The sequence below is a fragment of the Aptenodytes patagonicus genome, chromosome 3 (genome assembly GCF_965638725.1).
Source record: "Aptenodytes patagonicus chromosome 3, bAptPat1.pri.cur, whole genome shotgun sequence".
Taxonomy (NCBI): domain Eukaryota; kingdom Metazoa; phylum Chordata; class Aves; order Sphenisciformes; family Spheniscidae; genus Aptenodytes; species Aptenodytes patagonicus.
The window spans coordinates 23928551-23952889 of NC_134951.1; the positions used below are offsets into that span (position 1 = coordinate 23928551).

The window sequence follows — 24339 nt, forward strand, 5'->3', positions numbered from 1 at the left end:
GTAAACTGGAAACAAAACATACTACAGCAAGCGTCTTATCAAAGCTCATACTTGGCTGGAACAGCTATACTGATAGGTGGCATTTTTTCCTGTTTGCAACCAAGGTAGTGAGGTAGCACATGTAGGTAAAGCCTACAGATACTTGTAACAGCAAAATAGTCTGTCCTGGGAAGAGGTCTGTTCTTTTCAGAGGATGGCTCTAACCATACCGGCAGCAGAACTGTTCCAGGTAAACACCTCAGCTCCAACAGGGAAGATTTGCAGATCCTGATATATAGCTACTCCACTTAACCTTTTTAGGTGTAGACAAGACTTCAAAAGAGAAAGTAAAGCATGTAAAAAACAGGAATTTGTAAACTCAACCATAATTAATCCTTAAGAGGAAAGGGGGAGGGTGGGAATGACCCTTTCACTCAGAAACCTTTACTCCTTTTCTACAGTAAAAAATTATTATGCAGCTAAATTCCCTTTTCTTCCTGACAGACCTGAAAAGGTTATCAACGATATCCGTCCTTTCCTAATACAGCATGCCTTACTCATTGTAAGCTTAACATATACATAACTTTGAAATGCACATAAACCTTTCTCTGTGATTTAACTTCCAGGAGTTGAACACTACTGTTTCTCAGTGTCTACCTTCACTACTTTGCACAGCTATTTTCTGTTCTAGTTTGTGTATTTTAATAGCAGATAGACCAATTGGTTTTACTCACCCTTTGGATTTTGGAGACTTGCATCCTGCTAGCAATTGCTGTTCATCATCTTTATTGAACATAGACGTCACTTCCTTCCAACCCCGGAAACTTGCACCTTGAACCTATACAGAGAAGTAAACATCCTCATAAATGTGAATTACAGACTTACAAGCACAAGAGTATGGCTGCCAGTGCTGACTCTGGGTGGCTGATAGGCAGCAACAGCTCTACCTCTCCTGTGCTGTGCAGCTGGGAGCGCAGCGGCTCCATGCAGCCTGCAGAGGATGGCCATGTTTGGAAAAAGAGCAGGTTGGGTTACTGCAGCAAGAGCTCTTTCCTGCTGAGCAAAGAGTACAAAACCTTGCCGGTTTGCAGAGGCTGGCAAGTGATGTCAGTGAGTACAGCTGGGCTCCTGGATGCTCTTCTGCAGGCAGGAGCTGCTGGCTCCATTTTAGCGTATCACAGTATGAAGGGAATCTAGGCAGCTTAGGAAACAGTCTAAGGGGCTTCAGTAGACAGAAATGAAATGAACAGTCATTGCTAGAAGGGGCCACAACAGACAGGACAGCCAGCTGAATTATGAAACTCTTAAGATTTAACCTGCTTTGCACTCATTGTTCCTATTTTTAACTCACCAAAACTACTTCTTGTGGCCCTACAAGCAAAAAGGGTAAGAGCATTGGCGCACCAGTGAAATGTAACACGTGGCACTGGTGCACTACAGTGTGCTCTCTAAATTTACTGCGACCATTAAACATGTAGCATAAAATTATTTTTTCAACATTATTAAAAGGTTTGATTCTCTCTCCCCCAAAGCAAAAAAAATAAGTATTGGTTATTTTTATTTTGATAGCATGCTTAGGGACTCTAACAGAAATGCACGCATGCGTGTCGAGCACAGAATATGAAAGTTGTTGTTCTTTCTTGCAGGGTCTAGTAAGAATGGCAGAGTGACAGTCTATCAGCATTACTTGATTACATTAAAAAATACAACAATACATTATGAAGTATAATAAACAATCAAAACAAAACTGTAGTTGTCAGCATGAGCAAAGGCTAATTCATCACCTATTATTATGCTTCATCCTTTTTGCAGAACTCATCGGTGCAAATTAATATCAATTTGACATTTAGGTTTTAATTGATTACAGTTTATAACTGGTACGTCCACGCAGACCTTAAAACATGTGAAACATCACCTACGGATTGAGCACAAACACCAGATAGAAAAATACTGCCACCTCCTCACCTTTCAGAAACCCACAACCTCTACCATTTACACGAGTAAAACAGCACCCTTGTTATCACGTTAGTCACAGAGTATTTCCATCTCTTGTTCTCCCGTTTCACTATGTCCTACACTTTCACTTCTCACCCACCTTCCCTACTCCCATCTGAACCGCCTCAGCTACTCCGAGTCAGGAGGCATAGCAGGTCCATTTTAGGATCAGGAGGAAGGTCTAACCTAGACTCAGTTTCACTTTAGTTAGATACAAACATGGATCCAGCTTTGAGCAAAGCCTCTGGAGAACTCCGAAGAGGGAAGGCTGAGTAAGCCCAGAGCAATTCCCAGCTCTCGTTCATGGGATATGGACAGACTAGGTACATGAGAGCCAGGTTCACCACAACCCAGGCCTCTGCAACTGCTCTGCTCACCTCTTCCTAAACCCACACCTAATCTTACCATAAACCACAGCATTCCTCATGGCTTCACAAGAAAAGCAACAGCTTCTATGTATATTTTTTTCCACTGTGAGAATAAAGTGACTACAGATTATAATAAGCAAATCCTCATGTTTAATTCAAATACGCTTTCTATTTTTAATTATGTTAAAAATATGTAGACAGCTAACTTCAACTTTGCATCCCTGTGGCAGACTCACCATACCCATCTCATAGAAGACTGGTACTGTTGATAGTATAAAGCAAAACCAGAGAAACTGCAGACGATACCTTCAAACAGATACCTTGCTATACAAAATCCTTGTGTTTAAACTGTCAGCCTCTCCAAGCAGTACTCAACATTTAATGCTTCTGTGGTATAAATAATGGTCTAAACCCTCAATTTTAGTCTATAAAGGCCTAATCCTGTTATCTGTTTCTGTTGCTCAGTTAAATTCTGTAACAAGTTTAACATGAGGATTTGTTACTCTTTTGGCTTCCTCTCACTGCAAAGTAGTTACTCCACAACAAACTTCCAAAAAAAAGGATGACTCTCCAAGAAGTTAGCTGCTGAAGGAAGTAGTCTGTTTAAAGAAAGAAAGGAAAAAAAAAAAAAAAGAAAAAAAAAAAGAGAGAAACTCTAGAAAGCACTTAGCCTTTCATATGTTAAAAAAATTCATCATCTTCTGTTAACTTACTCAAACTCTACTATTTCAGGTCTTTTTGGAAAGAACCTTTGCTACCATAAGCAAATGCACAATTAAAAGCAGCACATAACAACTCTTACTGCCTTAATCCTTTAGGCCTTTAAACTGGAGAAAACCAAATATACCTCAGGAATCTAATTTATATATAAGCTTGTCTTTCTTCACTAATGATGTTTCATCAAGCCATTGACACATAATAAATCTGCAGATTAAAAAAAGCAAACAAACAACAACCCACCTTGTTACTGGCTTTCAGATAGCAATTTAATACACAGACACACAACTAGCTTAACTTAAATTATATGTGCCTTGAAAGAACAGCATTAACAAAAGACTATTGGAGATAATTATTTATACACACACTTACGTCCATGTAAAAAAGGATATACCTACACATACACCTTCTTTTAATCTAGAACACCATACATACTTCACCGATACAACTCCAACCTTTGCTGCATTGTTTTGGATACCCAAGCAATCCTCCAGCCAAAAAAAAAAAACAAAGACAAAAAAAACCCCCAGAACCATTTCATAATAAAATCCTGTTGATATCTAGCCCCAGGCTTTCCACATTTTTAACTTTGGATAGTTTTAAATTTAATTTCATTAAGCCCAATTCTGATTTACAGATACCTTTAAGAAAAATTATTAGAAAATTTCTACTCAGTGTCAAGCATATAGCGTGTGCTGGTCTCCAGATAAAAATTTACAAACTCTGCACTCTGTCTACCTGGATGTAGATCAGTACCTATGTACACATTGTACCATTCCTTCAATATTTTTCATAAATAAGTACTCCCACAATGGATCCATGCCATTTAGTAGGTACATACAAAGGTAATAATGATGTAGCAGATTCTAACTAACGGACCTATTCTTCTCTCAGCTAGCCCTTAGGAGAAATGTACACTAAACCTTTAAGACATACTTCCACCACTTATTTATTTGGGGTTTCCAGAGGAAACACTGCCAGGATAATCTACATAACAGCATCAATGTCCAAGTAGACCATATTTTGCTAATATGCGATAAAACTCATTGCACAAAGTCTAGTGGATATTAAATGGACTAGGATGAAAGAAACCCCCGAAGTGCAGGATTAAAACCAGAACCTCTGCCTACCATGCTTAAGCCTCCTCTTCTACACCCGCCTGCACCAGTGCTGATCCTCTGAAGCATCTTTTCACTCAACTGAAAAGGAGTGAACAGCTCACTCTTAATAGTCTTCTCCATAGTATCATACTTAAGAATATAAACCTTAGCAAAGGAGGAGGTCAAATACTTATTTCCCACTTCCAGAAGCTTTTTTCTAACTACTGAATTGTTTGTTAAGACAACAATCTTTCTTTTTTACTATGGCTGTCATGTAACTCTGTCACATACTAAAAAAATCCCTCAAGACAGCCCGCTGCCTTTCTGTATTTCTTTTCAATGTTCTTTAAAGATTTTTAACCTACAGACAAGCACCACCTATGTATGCAGCACCACCACCAATGCAGCTGGAACAGTTACAACTACATCTGCTGGTAGGTATAGCTCAGGAAGGAGATCTTGAAGTTACCATTCTCTGAAACCATCAGTTTGACATACAGCAGCTGCAAAGCCAAAAAATGCTGGCAACCATCAATAAAAGGATTAGACAAATTCAGAGAGCGGGTCCATAAATGGATACCCTCTAATTAGAGGGATGCACCCTCTAATATCTCAAAACAACGATTCTTGATGTTAGGGGAAGAGGCCCTGGAAACTGGCCACACTATGCTCTCCCTGACCAGCATCTCCCATTGCCACAAAGACAGTCAGACTAGATGGGCCAGTCTCTGAGTCAGCTGGAAATTTCTTACATTCTTACAGAGCACATTCTTACAGAGCACCAAGATCCCAGAACAATTAGCTTCCTTGAAACGGATGTCAAAGGAAGGTCAATAAGTAAAGAAGAGATGACACTGTGGTAAGCTGACTCCTCACCACACAAAGATTAAAGTTATGCAAAGTATGAAAATACAGTACTGATATGGTCATAAAGCATCAAGCCACTTGCAGAAGTTCTCTATTTCATTTTTATGATATAATTGTCTACACAAAACTCAAAAGTACTGCTCCTAAAATTTTCAGAAAAGTTTATATACATAACTGACTAGCTTGTATTCTCAAACCTTTAAAGTATTTTTCCATGTGTCAGTGGAAAAAGAAATAATTCACCTTCCAAAGTTCACAGAATCACACAGCCTTTACAGCTGGAAGGGACCTCTGGAGACCATCTAGTCCAACCACACTGCTCAAAGCAAGGTCAGCTTGAACAGACTGCCAAGAATCATGTACAGCCGGGTTTTGAATATCTCCACAGCTGGAGAATCTAACTCTCTGGGCAACCTGTTCCAGAGCTTGACCACCCTTACAGCGAAAACATTTTTCGTATGTTTAAATGGTATTTCTTCTGTTTCAATTTGTGCCTATTGCCTCTTGCCTATTCACTGAGCACAACCAAGAAGAGACAAGCTCCATCTTCTTCACACCCTCCCTGCTGCTGGTGTACATGCAGAAACCTTTCTTGATGCTCTTCATTGTCCTCACCAGATTTAACTCTAGGTGGGCTTTGTCTTTCCTAACCCCATCCCTGCATGCTCAGAGAGTGTCTCTATATTCCCCCCAGGTCACTTGACCCTGCTTCCACATCCTGTATGCTTCCTTTTTATGTTTGAGGTTTTTCAGGAACATCTTGTTCATCCAGACAGGCCTCCTGCCACCTTTGCTTCCTGCTCTGCTTGATGGGATGGGCTATTCTTGAGCTTGGAGGAGGTGATCTTTGAAAAATCAAAGCTGATTGATACTACTAGAATAGAATCAGGTGTACAGTCAAAACTCCAGGTTTAAAATTAAAAAAAAAAAAAATCAAGTGAAATGCCTGTAAGGGACTGCTAAGAAAAAGAGAGCCCTATTAAGAAAGCCTAGAATTGTAACATCAGATGTTAGAAAGTCAAAACCTTTAGAGGACCAGGTCAGATGCTGCAGTCTACTATTTATCAAAAATACCAATGAGAAACAAAGCAGAAACTTCTCAAGATGCCAATTTCAGTATTCTTTGAAGTAGGATTACAGACTGGTCTCATACCAGTTTGACTATGGGAGCATGGAGTATGCTTATCAGAACAGCCATTAATAAAGTTTCTCCCGTATCTTCTATCTTAGATTGTGAAAATCTGTGCAGCACAATGCCCTGTGCAATCACCTAAAAGGATCAGTAGAAGTGAAGTTACACATACATATTAATCCATCAACTGGCAGGCTACTGAAAAACCATCATCATTGTCTGTCCCAACAGGCATCTAAAGAGCTAAAGCCAGGAGCACAGATTCTTCCCCTTCAGTAGAGGAAATTCAAGCTTATGAAGTACTCTTTCTCTGCCATGAAAAAGCTGCCATTTAATTAGTGTACCTTCTGAAACTGGGAGTACAAATAGTCACTTCTAGAACATCATGTAAAGGATGCAGTCTGTATCCCTAGTCAAACTGCCTGCTGTTTCTCCCCTTCGCTCCCCTCCCCTCTGCTTTGGCGATGCTTCAGTATCGGTGCCCATCTGTCAGACAGATTCCCAGACAGAAGTCTCACAAGGTGGCAGATCTGGTTTATTCAGACACTGCTGCTGAAAAGGGTCAACCCGGTCCATTGCCTGCTCACATTTATACTGCCTCACTTACATTATGGTTTTGTACCTGTGTGATGCCATGGAAAAACAGTTCAACTCACTAAGCCAGCAGAAATCTAATGCACTCATTTTTTCTTGGGTTAGTGATAAGAATCAGCTCATTAAAAGATGTCAAAGACAGTCACCAAAGAACGTGGAAGTTAGGAGCAACAGCACCTTTTTTGTAGCAGCAACTACTATATCAGCTCAAGCACCCTCTGAAAGTTGCAGTCATCTATCCACTTTCTTCCATACATACAGCTTTGTACATACAGTATGGCTTCCCCAAACTCACCCCCTAAGCTTCACTCTGTAAACTCAGTCCTTACAGTAAGGGTCTTCTGCTTTGTTACCTATATTGACTCAAATGAATCAAGTTAATCAACTGTATATAAATTGCATACGTTGACTACAATTTTTCTTTCTTTAGATAAAACAGGGAACAAATGTCTACTGACAGTTAACTTTATAAAGTGCCCCAAAAAGGGACAGCTCCCCTCAAATTGGAAGTCTACAAAATTGAGAGATATTATTACAAAAAAAATGACTTTAAATATACCATTTTTCACCACACCAACAAATTCTGATGATTTACATGACTCAGCTTCCCACACTAGGTAAACAGGCAATAAGTAATAAATGAACAATCAGAGTCTACTGGGAAACAGTAAGGCATCACTAAGAAGACTTTTCAGTTAATTTTACTGCCAAAGGTACATAGTTCATCATTAGAGCTCTACTAGAGGGCAAGAAGGTTCATGAAAAATTAGGCTAAAAGGCAACAGGAATACTATCAGTTGGGTATAAACTAAAGAAGTACATCAGTCCTAAAAGCAAATTAAAAAAGTACATTGCAAAAAGAGTATGTAGATATAGATGAACATATACTAAAGAGGAAGACTGTGTAAATATAACTGAAACCAGTTAAATCCATCCATCAGATGGATGCAATTAATGTATATGAACACCTTATTATGGGAGGGAAAAAAAGCACAGAATTCAATTGAGTCAAATAATAATAGCAAGGATTTGGGACACTATGTTAGAGGTACAAGACAAACAGTTTACATTTCAAAGCAAGAGATTCAAGTACGTTCGAATATTACTCTGACTCTAAAATGGTACTGCTTTATGAGTGGGTACCAGTACTTTCAATATATTCCGGTTAGACTTTTCTACTTCCCGACTGCCTGGCCAGCAGGGCTCTGGACCAGGAAGTCACTCTCTGCAGGCCACAAGAAGCCACATGACAAGAGTCTTAGGAACCAAAAAGAGCAATTACAGGGGATTCTTGCTGTATACCTGCAGTGAGAATCAGCATGTTCAATGCCACTGTGTAGTTAAGCAGCTAATCCCTAAAAAGTCACTGCTCAGCATGTATGAAATGAGATTTCCAGAAATTTATATTTTGGCCAAGTTTCAGCAGACCTTCTGTCCTGGTTTCGTCAGGGATAGAGTTAATTTCCTTCCTAGTAGCTGGTACAGTGCTGTGGTTTGGATTTAGGATGAGAACAAAGTTGATAACGCACCCATGTTTTAGTTGTTGCTAGGTAATGCTTACACTAGCCAAGGACTTTTTAGTTTCCCATGCTCTACTGACTGAGAAGGCTGCAGGTGCACAAGAAGCTGGGAGGGGGCACAGCCAAACTGGCCAAAGGGACATTCCATACCATGTGACGTCATGCTCAGTACATAAACTGGGGAAAGCTGCCCGGGGGGGCCGCTGCTCGGGGACTGGCTGGGCATCGTTTGGTGGGTGGTGAGCAATTGCACTGTGCATCACTTGCTTTGTGTAGTATTATTATTATCATATTATTATCATTTTATTTCAATTATTAAACTGTTTCTATCTCAACCCACGAGTTTTTCTAACTTGTGCTCTTCCAATTCTCTCCCCCATCCCACCGGGGGTGTGGGGGGGTGTGGGGTGTGGGGTGAGCGAGCGGCTGGGTGGTGCTCAGTTGCCGACTGAGGTTAAACCATGACACCTTCACAAATGTTTTCAGAGGATTGACAACTGGTGAATCAAAACCCTCCAGCAAAGTAGAGGCACTCCACAAAACACTTGCAGAAATTTCTTATAAACATAAACAAAAAGAACAGATTTTCCTCTCAACCTTGACTGAGAAGAAACAATCATTTGTTCTACAGCCTCCCTCCCTCCTAGCCCTGAAAAAAATGAACCTAAAATAGAAAGCTAGAGATGGAATTTTCCATATAAGTACCTTACAGTTCAATAAAGTTACAACTAAGTGTTTTATGCCAATCAGCTTTAATTAAAGAAGCATTGTTCCCACATTATAGGAAAACTATTCATAACATGCAAGAACTCAAGTAACAGAAAGTGAAAAAACACCCCCCCTCCAAATTTGTCTTCCAGATATCAAAGCACTGGGGGGAAGGGGACACACACACACGACTTCTCAACTCAACCAACTGCTGGTGTGCAGACCAACTCTTTTCACATCTCCAATTTCTTTATTAAAACGATTTATTTTGTTTCTCAAAACTCTCTTTTCAAAAGCTGGCCTAATAACAACTGTACTTTTAACTCAGAAGCTCAGCACGTAGATGAGACCCCCAAGGTTAGCTTTGCAGAGGCCGAAGGGCCAGGCGCAGCGTGAACATAGGTTCCAGATTTCTGCATTTCTTAGAGCACCACTAGAGGGTTCACAGTTCCTCACTTTGAGATGTCACGAGGCTTTTTAACCAGTTATACCTGCCTTTCAGGAGAGCTGTGAAGAGGGAACTAGAAAAAAATCAGCACTGCAGTTAGCCTGTCCTCACTGCTAAGTGGGGAGCTTCCTGCATGCGCACAAACTAAGATCATTTTCCGACTTCCATCTCCAGCCATTAGGACTAGCTTCCACTTTTGCACCTCCAAACCTAGGTGAAAGGCTTTCCTCTGCAAATGGGCATCAGGACTGTCTTAAAACTCAGGCTTTAAGAGACCAGGAAGGCTGTCTCCCTAAAGGGCAGACATACCCTTCATCCACTGCCCTTCTCTTCAAGAACTTTGTTGTTCTTCACCACACTGCTTCAACATGGAGACTGTTTTATTCATGACGTGCATACTGAAAAGGCCACACATATAATTCATCAGCCTTTTATTAACATATTAAAGATTTTCAAACTTCTGGAATATCACTGTACTGACAGCTTCTAAGATGACAGAATGACCAGATAAAATACAGAAGTGCTTTCAGAAACAACAATAAAGAAGATGAGAAAGATAAGGTGCTTTTTTGTGAATACATTTTTAAGAGAAGGGGGTTTTACTTTAAAACACAAAAATACTGCAACTCAGTAGTTTGCCTGGTGACTTTTTTTCCCCCCTTCTTTTTTTAAGTCAAAACACACACTTAACAAGCCTTCCTGAATGACTAAGGGGAAAAAAGTTTCAATATAAAATAGATTAATTTTAAGATTCTTTTCCTAAACTTTCATCATCTGGCATGAAATAAACAGTAATTTATGTTTTCATAAAAAAGAATAAATTTTTCCTAAAAAGTAGAAAAAGGTATAGTACGATCTGACTTCTGTTTTCAGTGAAAATCATGCTGCATCTGATGTAGAACAAAAAGAAGTAACAGAGACAGATGTTCAGTTTATACATATTAATGTAAAGTATCCTATTACACTAATGAACCTATTTTTAAATGCTTTTCTCTATACCTATGGAATTTCAAAACAAGCTCTAGCATATCATAACAACTTCCAGTTCTTTCATCTTCTACCAATGTATTTTAAAGAATATTAAAAAAGATTCTTGGACACAAATCAAGGTAAAAAAAAAAATTAACTTGTATGCCTACTTTTCTTTTCTGAAAGAGATAAGAGACAAAGTCCTTAACCTCTTGTGGTCAGAGAGCCAGATGAGCTACATATAATGGAATAAATAACCCAAATCCCTTCTACTTCTCATGTTTTCATCACCGGTTACAGCTAGAATTTAGCGCTTCCTTAGACTTCACTTCAGTTATTCCTGTGGCTTCTTATTTTCATTTTGTGTTTTAATATCTGTCATGTGGAAGAAAAAACAATTAAGAGACCTTCCCCTCCCCATTAATGAAAGGAAATAAGGCAGCTTTCTAACTAACACTGCACTGCTAGTATTACTTCAATGAGAACCCCATGACCAAGGATCATATGTAATTATAAAATCAGTGAAGTACATAAATATCCTCCTTAATCAGGCTGTTAATGAAAAACAGGTAACTTCCTAACATACATTGACATATATATATATATATATATATGATATAAAACATAACACTTCCAAAGAACAGGTATTTACCTTTGTTGCAAGTTGTGACACTGAAGATGAAACTTCATCATGAAGAAACTGGTCTTTATTCTCAAAAAAAGGATAAAGATAAAAAAGGCCCATGGTCAGTTTTGGTTTGACAATTAGCAGTGACACATTTCAGAGTATTCATAAATGCTTTTATTCTATTCAGCCCATCATAAAAGAAAATTGACAAAATATGATCACAATGCAAAACTAGGCGAACACCACTACTAATATAAGAAACGTGAACAAAACTGCACTTAGAATCATGAAAAATGCTGCACCAGATGTAAAAAACAAAATCAAACCCTTACAAAACCAAAAACCCCACACCCCAGAGAGAGATCAAGAAAACCCTTGCATCATAACAATTTTAGTATAATTAGAATTAAAAATTTGATTTGATCTTAATAATTGTGTCTGTATTTTTTTCATCTACACTGATTTTCTGAATACCGTACTAGATGATGGTCTATGCAGTGTCTGTAGGCTGGGGGGAGAGGAATATCCCAAGATTATTTCCTCCTTCACATTAAAAAGCATTACATTTCCTTAACTCAAGGACAGATTTTTGCCCACATTCCTTTCCCCTCCATTTATAACCGTAGACTTCTGAAGAAAACCAGAGTACTGAAGATGCTAGTGAAGGTAACTCAGTAGGGTAGCATTTCTGTCCGTCTCTGAATTAAGCTGATGTCTTACTACCCTCAGGCCATCCTGTTACTATCAACGTTCTCTTCAAGATGGGGCAAGATCAGTGTCGGGAGGCCAAGGAAAGATAAAGAAAGTGGGGCATAGCATACAGGAATGATGTAATTTTCACTTTCTTCAGTCTGTGTTTTAAAGCAAAAAATGTTTCTTTTTTTTTCTCTACATATAACTCCAAATACCAACAGTCCCCAAGTACAAAACAAAAATAGCTACCTATAACTGAAAATATTTAACTCCAGTTGCAAGAAAACACAGAATTACAACAGAATGGTTCACGGAAACTGTCTTTGAAGTGGCAGTTTCACAGAATCCCCCGTGTTCACTTTGGTCCATTTTTTGTTTATGCCAGCCACTTACTGTTTCAAAAAAATCAAATTTATCAAACTCCTTCCTTTTCAACTAAAGTAAATGCTAAGGAGTTGTTATGCTCTTTGCTCCATAAGCTTAATTTTTGTTTTAGGGTAACTCCACGCACACATATCCCAAGACACCCAAAACACACAGTATCCCAGCTCCTATGAATTACCAAAGATGACCTTCACTTTGCTAACAGCATCAGAAAGAGGTGAGAAGCCGGCATGGTAAGCGTTAGGTATTTCTAGTCATGTGGGGGCTCAGATGTATCAGCTTCATTTTAAGAGACCAGCTTCAAATCCCATGCATCTTTATTTATTTTTTATAAATATATTTTTAATATTTGTATTTCTTTATTTGCCTACTAATGTTTCCATTTACTTTATAGGCCATAATTTATATTATACAAGGGACAAGGATGGAGTTAGGAGCATTTCTAGAACGAATATGAAGACCATTGCACTATAGTTCAATAATAACTCCATGTTGAAACAGAGTGATTTCTAGATAGATAGCTTTACTTGTTGGGGCAGAACACAAAGTCAGGAACTCCTATTATCATCCAAAATGAGAATATTACTTCCTGTGGATCTTAACAAGTTATTTAACTTCTGGATTTCAGTTAGCTGTCTTTAACACAGGAGGATATTATTGTAGATGGGATACCAAAAATGACAAAGTTAAGATTTGTGTAGTACTCTAAAATGAAATTCAATTACTTTTTTCCCTTTTTTTCCCCTTTCCTTTTAAGGGAGTCATTGGCAAGGTTTTAAACGGAAATGCCACACATACCATTTCAGAAGTTTCCTTGTTTCTCCTCAACACTCTCAGCTCTCTAAACTTTTGGATGATGCTGCAAAGCCTTAGACTTAACATGATGGCATCTCTGCTTGGACACAGGGTAAGAGCTAGCGAATACTTCATCTGATTTGTCCAAATTTTTCCCCAAGAAGAAAAAAATTAACAAGAACTAGAAAAGCCTCAAGGGGAAGTAGGGTCAGAGGAGAAATTATCTCAGACATCCAGAGCTGGCAGAGCTACCAGTTTCAAGGACCAACAATATAGTCTCCACAACAAACAAGACACTGTTAGTACCTTCCAAAGAAATAACACCTCTCATTTTAATTCTTCCAGCTCTCCACATATCTTCAGAAGGATAATAAAAATATGAAAGTGCATAAAGAGACTTCATGCTCTACTACAGAGAAGAGAAAAGATGGAAGTGTGAAGGCATACTCTAGCAAGCCAGAGCACAAGGAAGCAAAAGCGCGAAGCAGCTTTCACAGTGAAAGCTTTTAGGGGAAAACCAAGAGATGCAATGAGCACCTCATGCGGCTAGGGGGTCAGCGTAACAAAATGTGAATACCACTGTTGATAAAAGATGTAATTCACAATAAATAGTAGACAAAAAGGGGTATTTATTTGCTTTTTTAAAAGTGTGACAACTAGTGCTGTGTTTCTGTGTTAATACAGTGCTACTACTCACAGATATACAAGGTGCTACCTCATAAGGAATGAGACAGTAGTTTGCAGTAACTATGCTCACGCAGCGGAGGCCGATGGTAAGAAGACAACACAAAGTTAAAAGATACGAAATGCAAAGATTAAAAGATATGAAACCCTCAAGAAAGCAACTGGTGAGAATCCAATACCTAAAATACATTTTTGGGGGTGGAAGACCTACCAAGTATCCATAGAATCCTTTTAAGATACACTGCCTAAGAAAAAGAGACTTGGACAACTGCGGTGTGATTGTGATGTCCATCCATACATCCCATGTGCTCACAGTAACTCTTGATTGAAACTGGCCAGTAGGTTTGAATTCAGCAGTCTCAGAGAGACTAGATTTCGAAATGTTTTGTGGAAAATCCATCGCTGGGGAAAGCAGAGAGAAGCAGACTAATGCCCCACGGCAGGAAGAGAGCGCGGGAGAAGCACATGGAGGGGTTCAGAGCCAGCCATGGCCCACATCGTGGGGAGGGACCTGACCACTGTGCAGTAGGGAAGGGTACCTACCAGTACATACCTACCTATGCGGTAAGATATGTACTAACCCCCAAAAAAATGACAGAGGGAAAGAGGAGAGGGAGAGCGGGGACCAGTGCCAGCCCTGGGAAGAGCTGAGGAGAAAAGATGAGAAGTCATATACAACCCGTCTTCACTTGTTACCCACAGAATAATTTGCATTTTTCAATGATACACGTTAGTACACCCTCTTCTGATACATATTCTCTACTTTTGTTACCGTTCAGAGATCAGGGAGCCTACAATTCGGTTTTTCAAATTTTCCTTAGGGGACGATCTACTGTACAGCTACATGTAAAGAGTGAAGATGAGCCTTCTTTATCATGCTGCATAACACATGCTGTCACTGAACACTTACAAATTATTTCTGTGTATTTTAATCTGGGTGGTTTACAGTTACAACAATTCACTTTTTCCTTCAATTTAAAAGAAAAACGCAGACCACATTACAGTATTTAGTAACTAATAGGTGACTAAATGCTAATGCTAGTGGGAAATGCTGATCAGCAACTTGAATAGCCTTCCAGTTCTGGCAGGGGAAGGCTGGTATGCGCAGTGTGTTTTCATAAGGAAACAAGTGCTCTTTTGTTGGACATACTGCAAACCATAAGGTACTCAGGGGATTAATTCAACTAGCACACAAACCTTTTTGTACAGAGATCAAAATTGTAATCTACTTCCCTCAACTTCCTTTGTGGTAAAGTAATTAATTAGTCTCTTTAGATCATTCACTTTCATAATTCAGGCCAAGATGAGGAACGCTGGACATCAAAGAGTTAAGACAAATAATAGCATCATCTCACCCTGCATGCCCTTCTTTTGCTCTAGTACATAAAATGGTATATTATCGATTTTCTCTACGTGGTTGTGGAACGTTCCTATCGTACACACACTAGCTGTCAAAGCTGAACACATGTTAAGAGTAAACAAGCTATTATTAAAAGAGTAGGTCCTTTTGGTGCAAATTCTCGCCCTTCGACTGGCCTATTACATCCTTTCTGCCTATCATCATGTCTCATCAAGGACTGAGTGTAATTTAAAGTCTAGGTTATCATGCCTGTAAGTGCAAATTAGATTATGAATCACAAATGTATAGTTTAAGTGGAAAAAAAAAACAAAACAAATACCACCTCAAGAGACACACTCCAGGGTAGAATTTAACACAATTCCCATATTCCACAAACCCCACTAAATAATTTAGTGATAGAAGAGGGGAAGGCTAAAAAAAAAAAAAAATTAAAAAAATCACTCAGGAAATCACAAACCTGAAAGTTAACCTCTGAAGTTGGAAAGATTCCCAAAACACTGATTACAAACCAAACAGTTGAACAACTATATATACACGGCCTGACCAAAACAGTCAGCACAGATTTGGAAGAGGAGATCACACTGCCAGATCACCATCTTAAAATACAGCTAACAAAAGAAACTGTTTCCTTGGGTTTGAGCAGGATCTTGCTATAACGTCAAATAAAACAAACAAGACTGAAGCAGATTATTCATGCAAAAGTCACTCTGCTAATCTAATTTTAGAACTGAATCAAAAACAATGCAAAATGCACTCAAACATGGGTAAAAAGAAAGTTATCAGCAGAAGATCAGTGGCATTTGGCCTCATTTTCTTTGCTGCACCTATAATATACACCTGGAAAAATTCAATGTGTGGATACATGCTTTCTGAGTCAGGAAATTGAGGCAACAGTGATCAAATGTAAATGGGCACTGAAACAACTATACTATTTTCAACATATTGTTTTAACACAGCTGAAAATAAAGCTAAACTGTACCTGAACACTCACACAAAACCAAACATACCCTTTAAGGAAAAACAAGGTTTGCAATTTTAACAAATAAAGGATGCATTACTCAGTCGTACATAGCTTTCTTCTGGAACACGAGGCTATGTGTTCAGCAGACATAACTCCCATGCTGAACTGTGAATTGCCTCTGCTTGTTTCTGGCAGGGGTAGCCTAGCTTGAGATCAAGATCATTTCATTAGTCTTGTCCATATTTAATCTACTGCTAGATCTCAATCTTCCATTTGTATGTCCCTAAAGCAAGTAAGTGAACCAAACTAGCCATCTGGGCAGGTGGTGTAAATTGAAAATTTCCTATTAATACCACCAATGAAAAATATTAACCTAGGCATTTCTAAAGTCTGTTCATGCTCAAGAGTAATGCGGTATTTTGAACTCATTTTTCTCTTCTATAAAAAAATATTTTTCCATTCCAGATTGCTCACTACACTTAGAAAAACATCTACATTATGACAATAGACCATTTTAAATGCCACTGCAACTAAACAGTGACAGTGACTCCTCTCCTGCAAGTGTCCTCTGCCAGTCTTTGGCAAAACTGAAAATACTTTGTCCATAGAGAAAAGGAAAATGTAAAAAAATCTAAGTATGTTAAAGAATTATACTTCCATCTTGGGATATATTTAGTAGACAACACTAAACATGCTTCCAAAATATAACTCATCAGACCATTTCTAGAGCTTATTTCATTCCGCTGACTTTAAAAAGTCCAGGTGACTATTTCAGATAAAGCATACAACCCATCCAATGTATTTAAAAACGCTTCCATCTTCTAGGCCCCAGTCTTTTGTAACTACCTATTATTCACCAGACCGACTGGAAGATGAAAAACAGTTTTCCTATGTTTTCACCTTTCATAGAATCATAGGATCATTAAGGTTGGAAAAGACCTCTAAGATCATCGAGTCCAACCGTTGACCCAACACCACCATGCCCACTAAACCATGTCCATAAGCACCTCATCTACATGTCTTCTAAATACCTCCAGGGATGGTGACTCAACCACTTCCCTGGGCAGCCTGTTCCAATGCTTCACAACCCTTTCGGTGAAGAAATTTTTCCTAATATCCAATCTAAACCTCCCCTGGCGCAACTTGAGGCCATTTGCTATCGCCAGTTACTTGGGAGAAGAGACCGACACCCACCTTGCTACAACCTCCTTTCAGGTAGTTGTAGAGAGCGATGAGGTCTCCCCTCAGACTCCTTTTCTCCAGGCTAAACAACCCCAGTTCCCTCAGCCGCTCCTCATAAGACCTGTTCTTCAGACCCTTCACCAGCTTCATTGCCCTTCTCTGGCCACGCTCCAGCACCTCAATGTCCTAAATCTAAATTATTTCCATATTTTACTGTCAATTGATATAAATGGCCAAACATACTGGAGAAGATTAATTTCAGAATGAAAGTATTTACATAAGAATACTTTTGTAGTTCTGCATTTTATTGGCATTACAAAGAGAAACATCAGAACACCAGATTCCTATGCTCTGTGTTTTTACATCAATACACGAGGTTATTCTATTAATTGTTCACATTATTGTGCATCTCCACAGTAAGTGGTTATACTACATCTTACTCAGACTTTGCTTCTCTGAAATATTTTTGGAAGAATGTTATTAAAGATTAAGCACCTTAAAATATTAAAAAAAGCTCAGCTCATTAAGAATTTAGTTTTGCTCAATTTATATTTCAAATATGCTTCAAGAAATGGAAACAGCTGTATTAAGATCAAAATATCATCAGTGTCAAAGCTGAAACAAAGTAAGAAGGTCAAATAATCAATTTGACTTCAACTGCTGCGACAATTCAAATATCCCAGTGAAGTTTTCAATTTTTGTGAAATTTCTGACTGAAAATCTGTCAATTATTTTTAACAACTTATCCATACTAGAAGTTCATATTTGCTTTTTTCTGATCCAGAAAACAAACCAACGGATGCTAATTCAAAAGACAGTAGCTGACATACAATTTTTATTAAGTCATGGCATATGCTATTATAATACATATCTTTAAAAAAGCTCTTGCATGAGTAATGGCAATATTTCCATAGTATAGTTTCTGCAAAACAGGTTGAACACATTATTTTTGGTTATAGTGTTCACCAGCACATGCACTGCTTCCTTTTGACACGTGGCTTTTATCAGCACTTGTGGTGTTCACAAAGACCCGTCCTGGAGCTCCTCACAAAGAACCAGCAGTGAAACTTGGTGGAAATGTACCTCTGATGATGACAGAACTGAAAGATAGTCTACCTGGTAAAGTGTTCAGTAACTTCTAATAACTCTACTTATGTTATGGATGTCCTCATGCAATCTGGCAAATGGTTTCTATAAAAGCGAGGAAAAAAATTATAAACCTATTTTACCAGGAAAGCATGAAATAGATTAAAACGATTAATTCTTTCTGAAAAAGCAGTATATTTTAGTTTGTATGTTAATGGTAGCAAATCCAGCACTACTAGGAGAGTATGGCTCCAGAAACCTTGCAAAACCCCATGAAGATACAACAAATAGCTTAGGGAAAGTGGATCTCAAGCAGTCACGTGGACGAGAAGATAGCGGTTTTGTGGATCACTGAAAAGAGGTAATTCTGTATTAGGCTAGAGGGGAGGAAGACAGACAAGGCTGCTGGCAAACCGACATAATCAGAGCCGGTAAAGCAGAACTGGCTCGAGGAAAGCTACAAGAAGTGATAGAAATGACAAATGGGGGAGAGGAAGGGGATGTACTAAGAAAAACCTTGAAAGCAAGGACAGAGATTTAAACGTAAATGTCCTGAACCAAAGGGAGGCCAAGCTGAAGAAATGGAAACTGAAGGATGAGGAGGACTTAAACTTTATGCCATAAGCAACAACATTAGTATCAGCAATGGGTTTTGCAGGGACTAGGGGATGGGGAAATGCAGCGTAGGTATTAGAAGCTGCAGAGGAAGTAATCACCATCAGGATGGGAAGTGAGGGTCTGCACAAGAATTTCAGCTGTCTAGACAGAAAGAAAAATAACAATAATTTAAAAAAAAAAAAGCAGACCTGGGCTTTATAGAAGAAACAGCAGTAAAGTACTGAACACAAATTCTCTTTTGTACAACAGATAAAAAACCCACTGACAACCTTCAGCTTACAGGCTTGACTGAAAGAAAAAGATAGATATTGATGTTGTCCGTAGTAGGAGACCAACCAGACAATACGTGCTTTGTATGACTTCTAAGAGTAAGAATAAACCAACAGAGAGGGGCTAAGAGGTGAGAAGCAGATCTGATCTGGGTCAACTATGTAAAGATTACAGTATAAATCAGAAGGTGAAGCACCTCAGAAATGAAAGAGATTAAAAAAAAGAAAGCCTAAAGCCCCAAAAGACACCGTCAGCTCTATAGAGCTCCAGGAAGACTGCGAGAAAGAAACAGGATCCACTCAAGAAGCTGCTGAAAGATGAATGTGACAAGAAGGAGGAAAAGCGAGAAAGGCAGGCCAAGGAAGGGCTCAGGAAAGCCTTCAGTGTCAGTCCCACAATCTAATGTTCAAGAATGATGACAGAATACAGGTGATGGATTTTAGCCAGGAAAATGTCACTGAAATGTCACAAGAACAACTCTGATGAAAGGAAAAAAACAGGCTAGCAGAGAGAAGGTATGAAGGAATTATAAGAGCACTGCAGGCAAAGCCTGAGACACACTGAAATGGTTAGAAAGTGAAGGAAAGGCATTAGCTGGATTAACACTGACTGCTTTATTTTTAATTAAAAAATACCCTTATTCAATGTATTAGTAGAACATAAGAAACGCTGCTCAGCTCCCACCCATTCCTGCAGGGCCCGTCTGAGTTCAACTCATTCCAAGATGAAAGCCGGTATTAAAATTGTACCAGAGTCTGAAACATCTCCATTATAATAGATAACCAAAATTCTGTATAGCCAACTTTAAAACATCCAGTGAGCAAGTCTGAACAAAATTAAACATAAAACATGTTTTTGCACATATTCTCTTTGAACGTAACAAAAAAATACAATTAGGAAGAACAGATCAAGGCTAAGGATCTGAAATATTTTTACATGAAGGATCAAGTTGCAGAAGATAATATAGGTCAGCCTGACACCCATCCACTACCCTAATATATAGATGTATTTTGAAGTCGAGCGCCATTTTACGTCAGAGTTACACGCAATATTGACACAGCATTGACATCTGTGAGGACGGATTAGATGATAGCAGGCTTGAATCAAGGAGAACTTAGCATGACTGCCAAAACATTGCCTTGCAGAAGTCAAAACCCAACATTTTTCCCTTTCCAAAAATATAACTACAGTTTGAAACATAATGACTATAATACAAACTGAATGCAAGTTTGGCATGCATCACTGTACATTTCTAGCATATTTTCAGAGACACACAAAAAGCACATTAATTTCATTTTATACATGTGTACTATTTACATGTGTTAAGTTGCCTTAATGTACTAATTGTAACTTTAGCCAATAAAGCACCTTCATTGCATAAATCAAAAATATTTATGCTTCAAAGCATAAATTAAAATTAACTTCTAAGATTCAGTCTAAAACTGTCTGGTCTAAAAAAAATATACAATAATCCACACATTTATTTACACAAGTACTGTTTCAAAATTTATTTGTCTTTCTTATCTCAGGAAACACCTTACTATTTTAAATAAGTGTTAACAATTCAAAGTACTTGAATGTATGCAGAAACTTTTGCTAAAAAGTGGCCAGAGGCTGACAATTCCTTCCCATTGCAGTTTTCATGTTCTAAAATTTGTTTTTGTTCTCCCCTGGAACAAAATCAAACCATTCTGTATTCCACAAAACCAGAACTGTCAAAACTTCTCTTTTTAGATCAAACTAAGCTTTTCTATTTAAGAACTACAAACTTCTACAAATTCAGATGTCTGCTTGAGTAAGCCCAGATCAGGCTTCCATATCTAAATAGGAGGATTAAAATTTCCGTAGAGTAACAAAGGGGGTTCTTTTGTTGTTGTTTTTTTTTTTAAACTTATAGTAGCCTAATTCTTTGTTGCTGTCTGCTACTGCAATGTCCTAATTACTAGGTTGCACAGTAAGAACTCCTTCAACTCTTTCTCAGCTTTGAAGCAACAACATTTCACTACACTGGAACACTTTCAACCTGGTCTATTTTAATTACACCGATGTGACTACCCATTTCTTTTCTTTGAAGTAAAAAGTTTCAGCATTATTTATAGCATGAATGGTAGAAGCTTAAGAATTTTCTTCCCACTTGCCCATTAAAAATGAAAATAAAGACAAAAGATAGTTGTTGGGGAAAACAACATATCATAAATCAAAGTCAAAATGTGATGATTACGGTTCATCTTCTCTTTTACCAAACGACGTATCAGAAAAGAACCTAGAGTAAATGAAATCTAACAGTAAACTTCTGCATGAAATCAAATGCTGGGCTTTCTTAATTTACTAAAAAGCACTCAGAAAAATTATCTGGATTGTGGCCCTCAAGACAGAAAATTAGGGAAGTCCTGGATTCTCTTCTTCTTGATGAGGTAACCCTTCATTCACAGCTTAAGGAGACTGTACCGTGACAACTTAAACAGAGCAGAGGCTAAGGAAGACCGAGACTTTATCATGCACAGCTAAGGTACCAAAAGAACTGCCCCTGTAACTCTTCCAAGCTCTGGTAGTGCTACTGTTCTCCAAAGTCAGGTGTTTGGGTGATGCAGATCAGGACACAGCAGTAGCGAAGTGCAAATCATTACCAAATCCCCCTACACATTACTGGATTTCACTCCCTTGTTAATCAGGTGGTCATAGTTTTCCATATAGTCTATCCTTCCTTACAGTGTACATAAACTCTAAAATAACTACATTTACATGTTTTTTGGGGGTTGTTTTATTTCCCCCAGTTGTCAAACCTTCTTGATTTTAACAGGCAAAACAACTAATAGCTTATGGTCTTCACTCCAGTTTCTGTGCCAAGCTACACTACAGCCTTGCTAACTTTTCTGAATCCTTTATCTTCAACAATATTTCATTTAGTGCCCTAGAATAATTTATTTTTCCCCTGACACCTCCAATACCAAAAAAGCATCTTTTATTCCAGTGCCATTGGTAATAGACACTGTGGGAGTTGGCAAGGAGTTTTCTTAAAATTGATTAAAATGGCAAACCATTTGCACCAGAAATCATTGTCATCACCATTATAACTTGAGGCTGCCACTAATGGAACAGAAGTCCAGGATAGTAAAGACAATTGGACAGGACAAAAAAACACCAAATAAACATACAAAAAAACCCCAACCTCTGTTGCTAAAGTAAAGGATTGGGAGAATTGTCAGGACACAAGTCTGAAGAATCATCTTCTGACTGGGAGACTAAGGTCAGGAGGCTCAGAGGGGGTTTGGAGCATTTGTGGTAGGGAAGAGAAGCAGGGAATAGTCAGTGGGATTTACTGGAAGCTTTTGGCGACCTTTGGTGTTCAAGGAAGGTTTCAGGAGGTAAGCAAGTCTAGGAGGGCTATGGATAGCACAAGCCAGCAGCTTCGCAAAAACAGTGGAAGTTTCCAAGCACCTGAGGATAGGAACTGTAGGAGGGAGAGGTCAGATGTTGTATGAGAGGTTGTGGGAGATAATTCAGGTCACCTCCAATCCCACAATCCCCCTTCATCCCCTGAAGGGGGTCTCCAAAATGAGTATCTGTTCCTCCTCTCCCACAGGAGAAGATTCTGTTCATCCATATGAATCTTCACAGCTGCTGTCAAACGAGTAGCAAGGGCTAGGGCTCTTCTGTTCACTGTGCAGGGGAAAGGACAAGGCAAGGCTGAACTGAGGAGTAGACTGATGATTTTGGTTACTGGAAGATGGAGAGAATAACTGCTGTGATTGGGAGAGGCTGCTCTTCAGCAGTAGCCATGCATGTTGACAACCCACAGCAGTCATCAACCAGAAACTCAAGCAGAAGGTAGATTATCCAGATAAACTCCAGCTCTTCCAGCAAGGTAGGCACGACAGCCATAGAGCGGGAAGTTGGGTGGGTTTTTGTACCTTCTTTTGAATACAAACCTCACCAGTTTGCAGCCCTGGGCAACTGCTTGCTTTAGATATGCACGTCTCCTGCAACCTCTCATACAACGTTGAAAGATACTCTGTGGCAACAGAAGATCAGTCCAGCAACAAAGCAGTATCGGACAGCGTAACAGGCTTCTGAGCTGGATTGATGCCTAATTGTTATCAAGTTTTTGAAAGCAAGTCAACAAACATTCTTTTAGTTGTTTTGCTTGATACTCAACTGATACCTTTCCTTTCAGGTTGTATTCGTTAGGCGACCAGTACTTTGAGAAGGTCACTGCTGGTATTTAACTTACCATTTAACAATGAAAGCTTTCAAATAAGATTGCAGCTAATTAAAGACAGACAACTACCATTACTGAAACTATAGAAAAAGCAATCCTGCCAAAATGTCAGTGCTCTACACAAACGCGCACACATCTGCAAATGAAGATTATGTTCTTACAAATCACTGTTTAATGTGTTGTGCTTAACAGATAGGTTTCAGTGCCCCTGCCTAGGGCTGGAAGAGAAAGTACCCTGCGGTATGAAGCCACTGGAATGAAGGACAGCAAGTCCCAGCAATGCCGGAGGCCGGCTGCTGGAAGAAAACAGGGGAGGATAGACCAGTCAGCACCCCAAAAAATCGGGTGACAGTTGCACGCCCGGCGCAAACACCCCCTTCTCTGACCACGGCCAGCCTGCCGGCACATCCAGGGGTGGGAAAAGTGATTACTCATGCCGCCGGAGAGGAGGGGAGCTGGAGCAGGGCGCGGGGCCAAGCCTCACGACCCCTCCCCGGGCCCCGCGGGGCTCCCCCGCCGCCGCCCGCCGCCCCCGCTCGCCGCCGGGCTCCGCGCTCCTTCCTACCTGGGGGGCCGCGAAGGCGGCAGCGGCGCAGGCGGCGGCCGGCGGCGGGCCGCGGGGACGCGTCTCCTCCTCCTCGGGCGAGTCGTCCAGCAGAACTTTACTGCTCTTGTTGAGCTTCCACATGGCGGGCGCGGAGGTGGCGGCTCCCGCCCCTCTTCGTCCCGGCAGCGAGAGGGCCGAGGCGAGAGCGGGCGCTGCCTCCGCAGCCCCGGCCGGGGCGGCTCGGCTCGGCTGGGCACGGCTCGGCTCGGCAGGGCTGTCACCCCGCCGGGGGCTCCCGGGGCGGGAGGGAGGAGCGCTGACCTGGCGGTGCTGGGAGCCCGCCCCCCGCGACCGCCTCGCCTCGCCTCACCCGCCGGCCTGCTGGCGGCCCCGGCCCGCCGAGACGCTGCCCCGGCCCCGCCGCCCCGCCTGGCGGCTGAGGGGAGCCGGGCGTAAGGAGGCTCCCGCCCGCGCCGGCAAGGCGGGCGGGGGCGGAGGCGACGCCTCCCCGCTGT

At 40.0% G+C, this 24339-nt stretch overlaps 1 protein-coding gene across 2 annotated transcripts in view; it reads right to left on the reverse strand.

The window, feature by feature from the left end:
* TDRP (testis development related protein) overlaps positions 1 to 24099 on the reverse strand; it is a 28916-nt gene extending 4817 nt beyond the window's left edge. The window contains exons 1-3 of one of the 2 annotated variants that reach the window (XM_076332871.1): positions 23843 to 24099; positions 11050 to 11109; positions 714 to 817 (exon numbers count right to left, since the gene is read on the reverse strand). In XM_076332871.1, the coding sequence (XP_076188986.1) occupies positions 714 to 817; positions 11050 to 11109; positions 23843 to 23965 (287 nt within the window). In that variant the 5' untranslated portion in view covers positions 23966 to 24099. The remainder of the gene's footprint in view (positions 1 to 713; positions 818 to 11049; positions 11110 to 23842) is intronic. The other variant, XM_076332872.1, reaches the window with a different exon arrangement.
* Between the last annotated feature and the right edge of the window lie 240 nt (positions 24100 to 24339).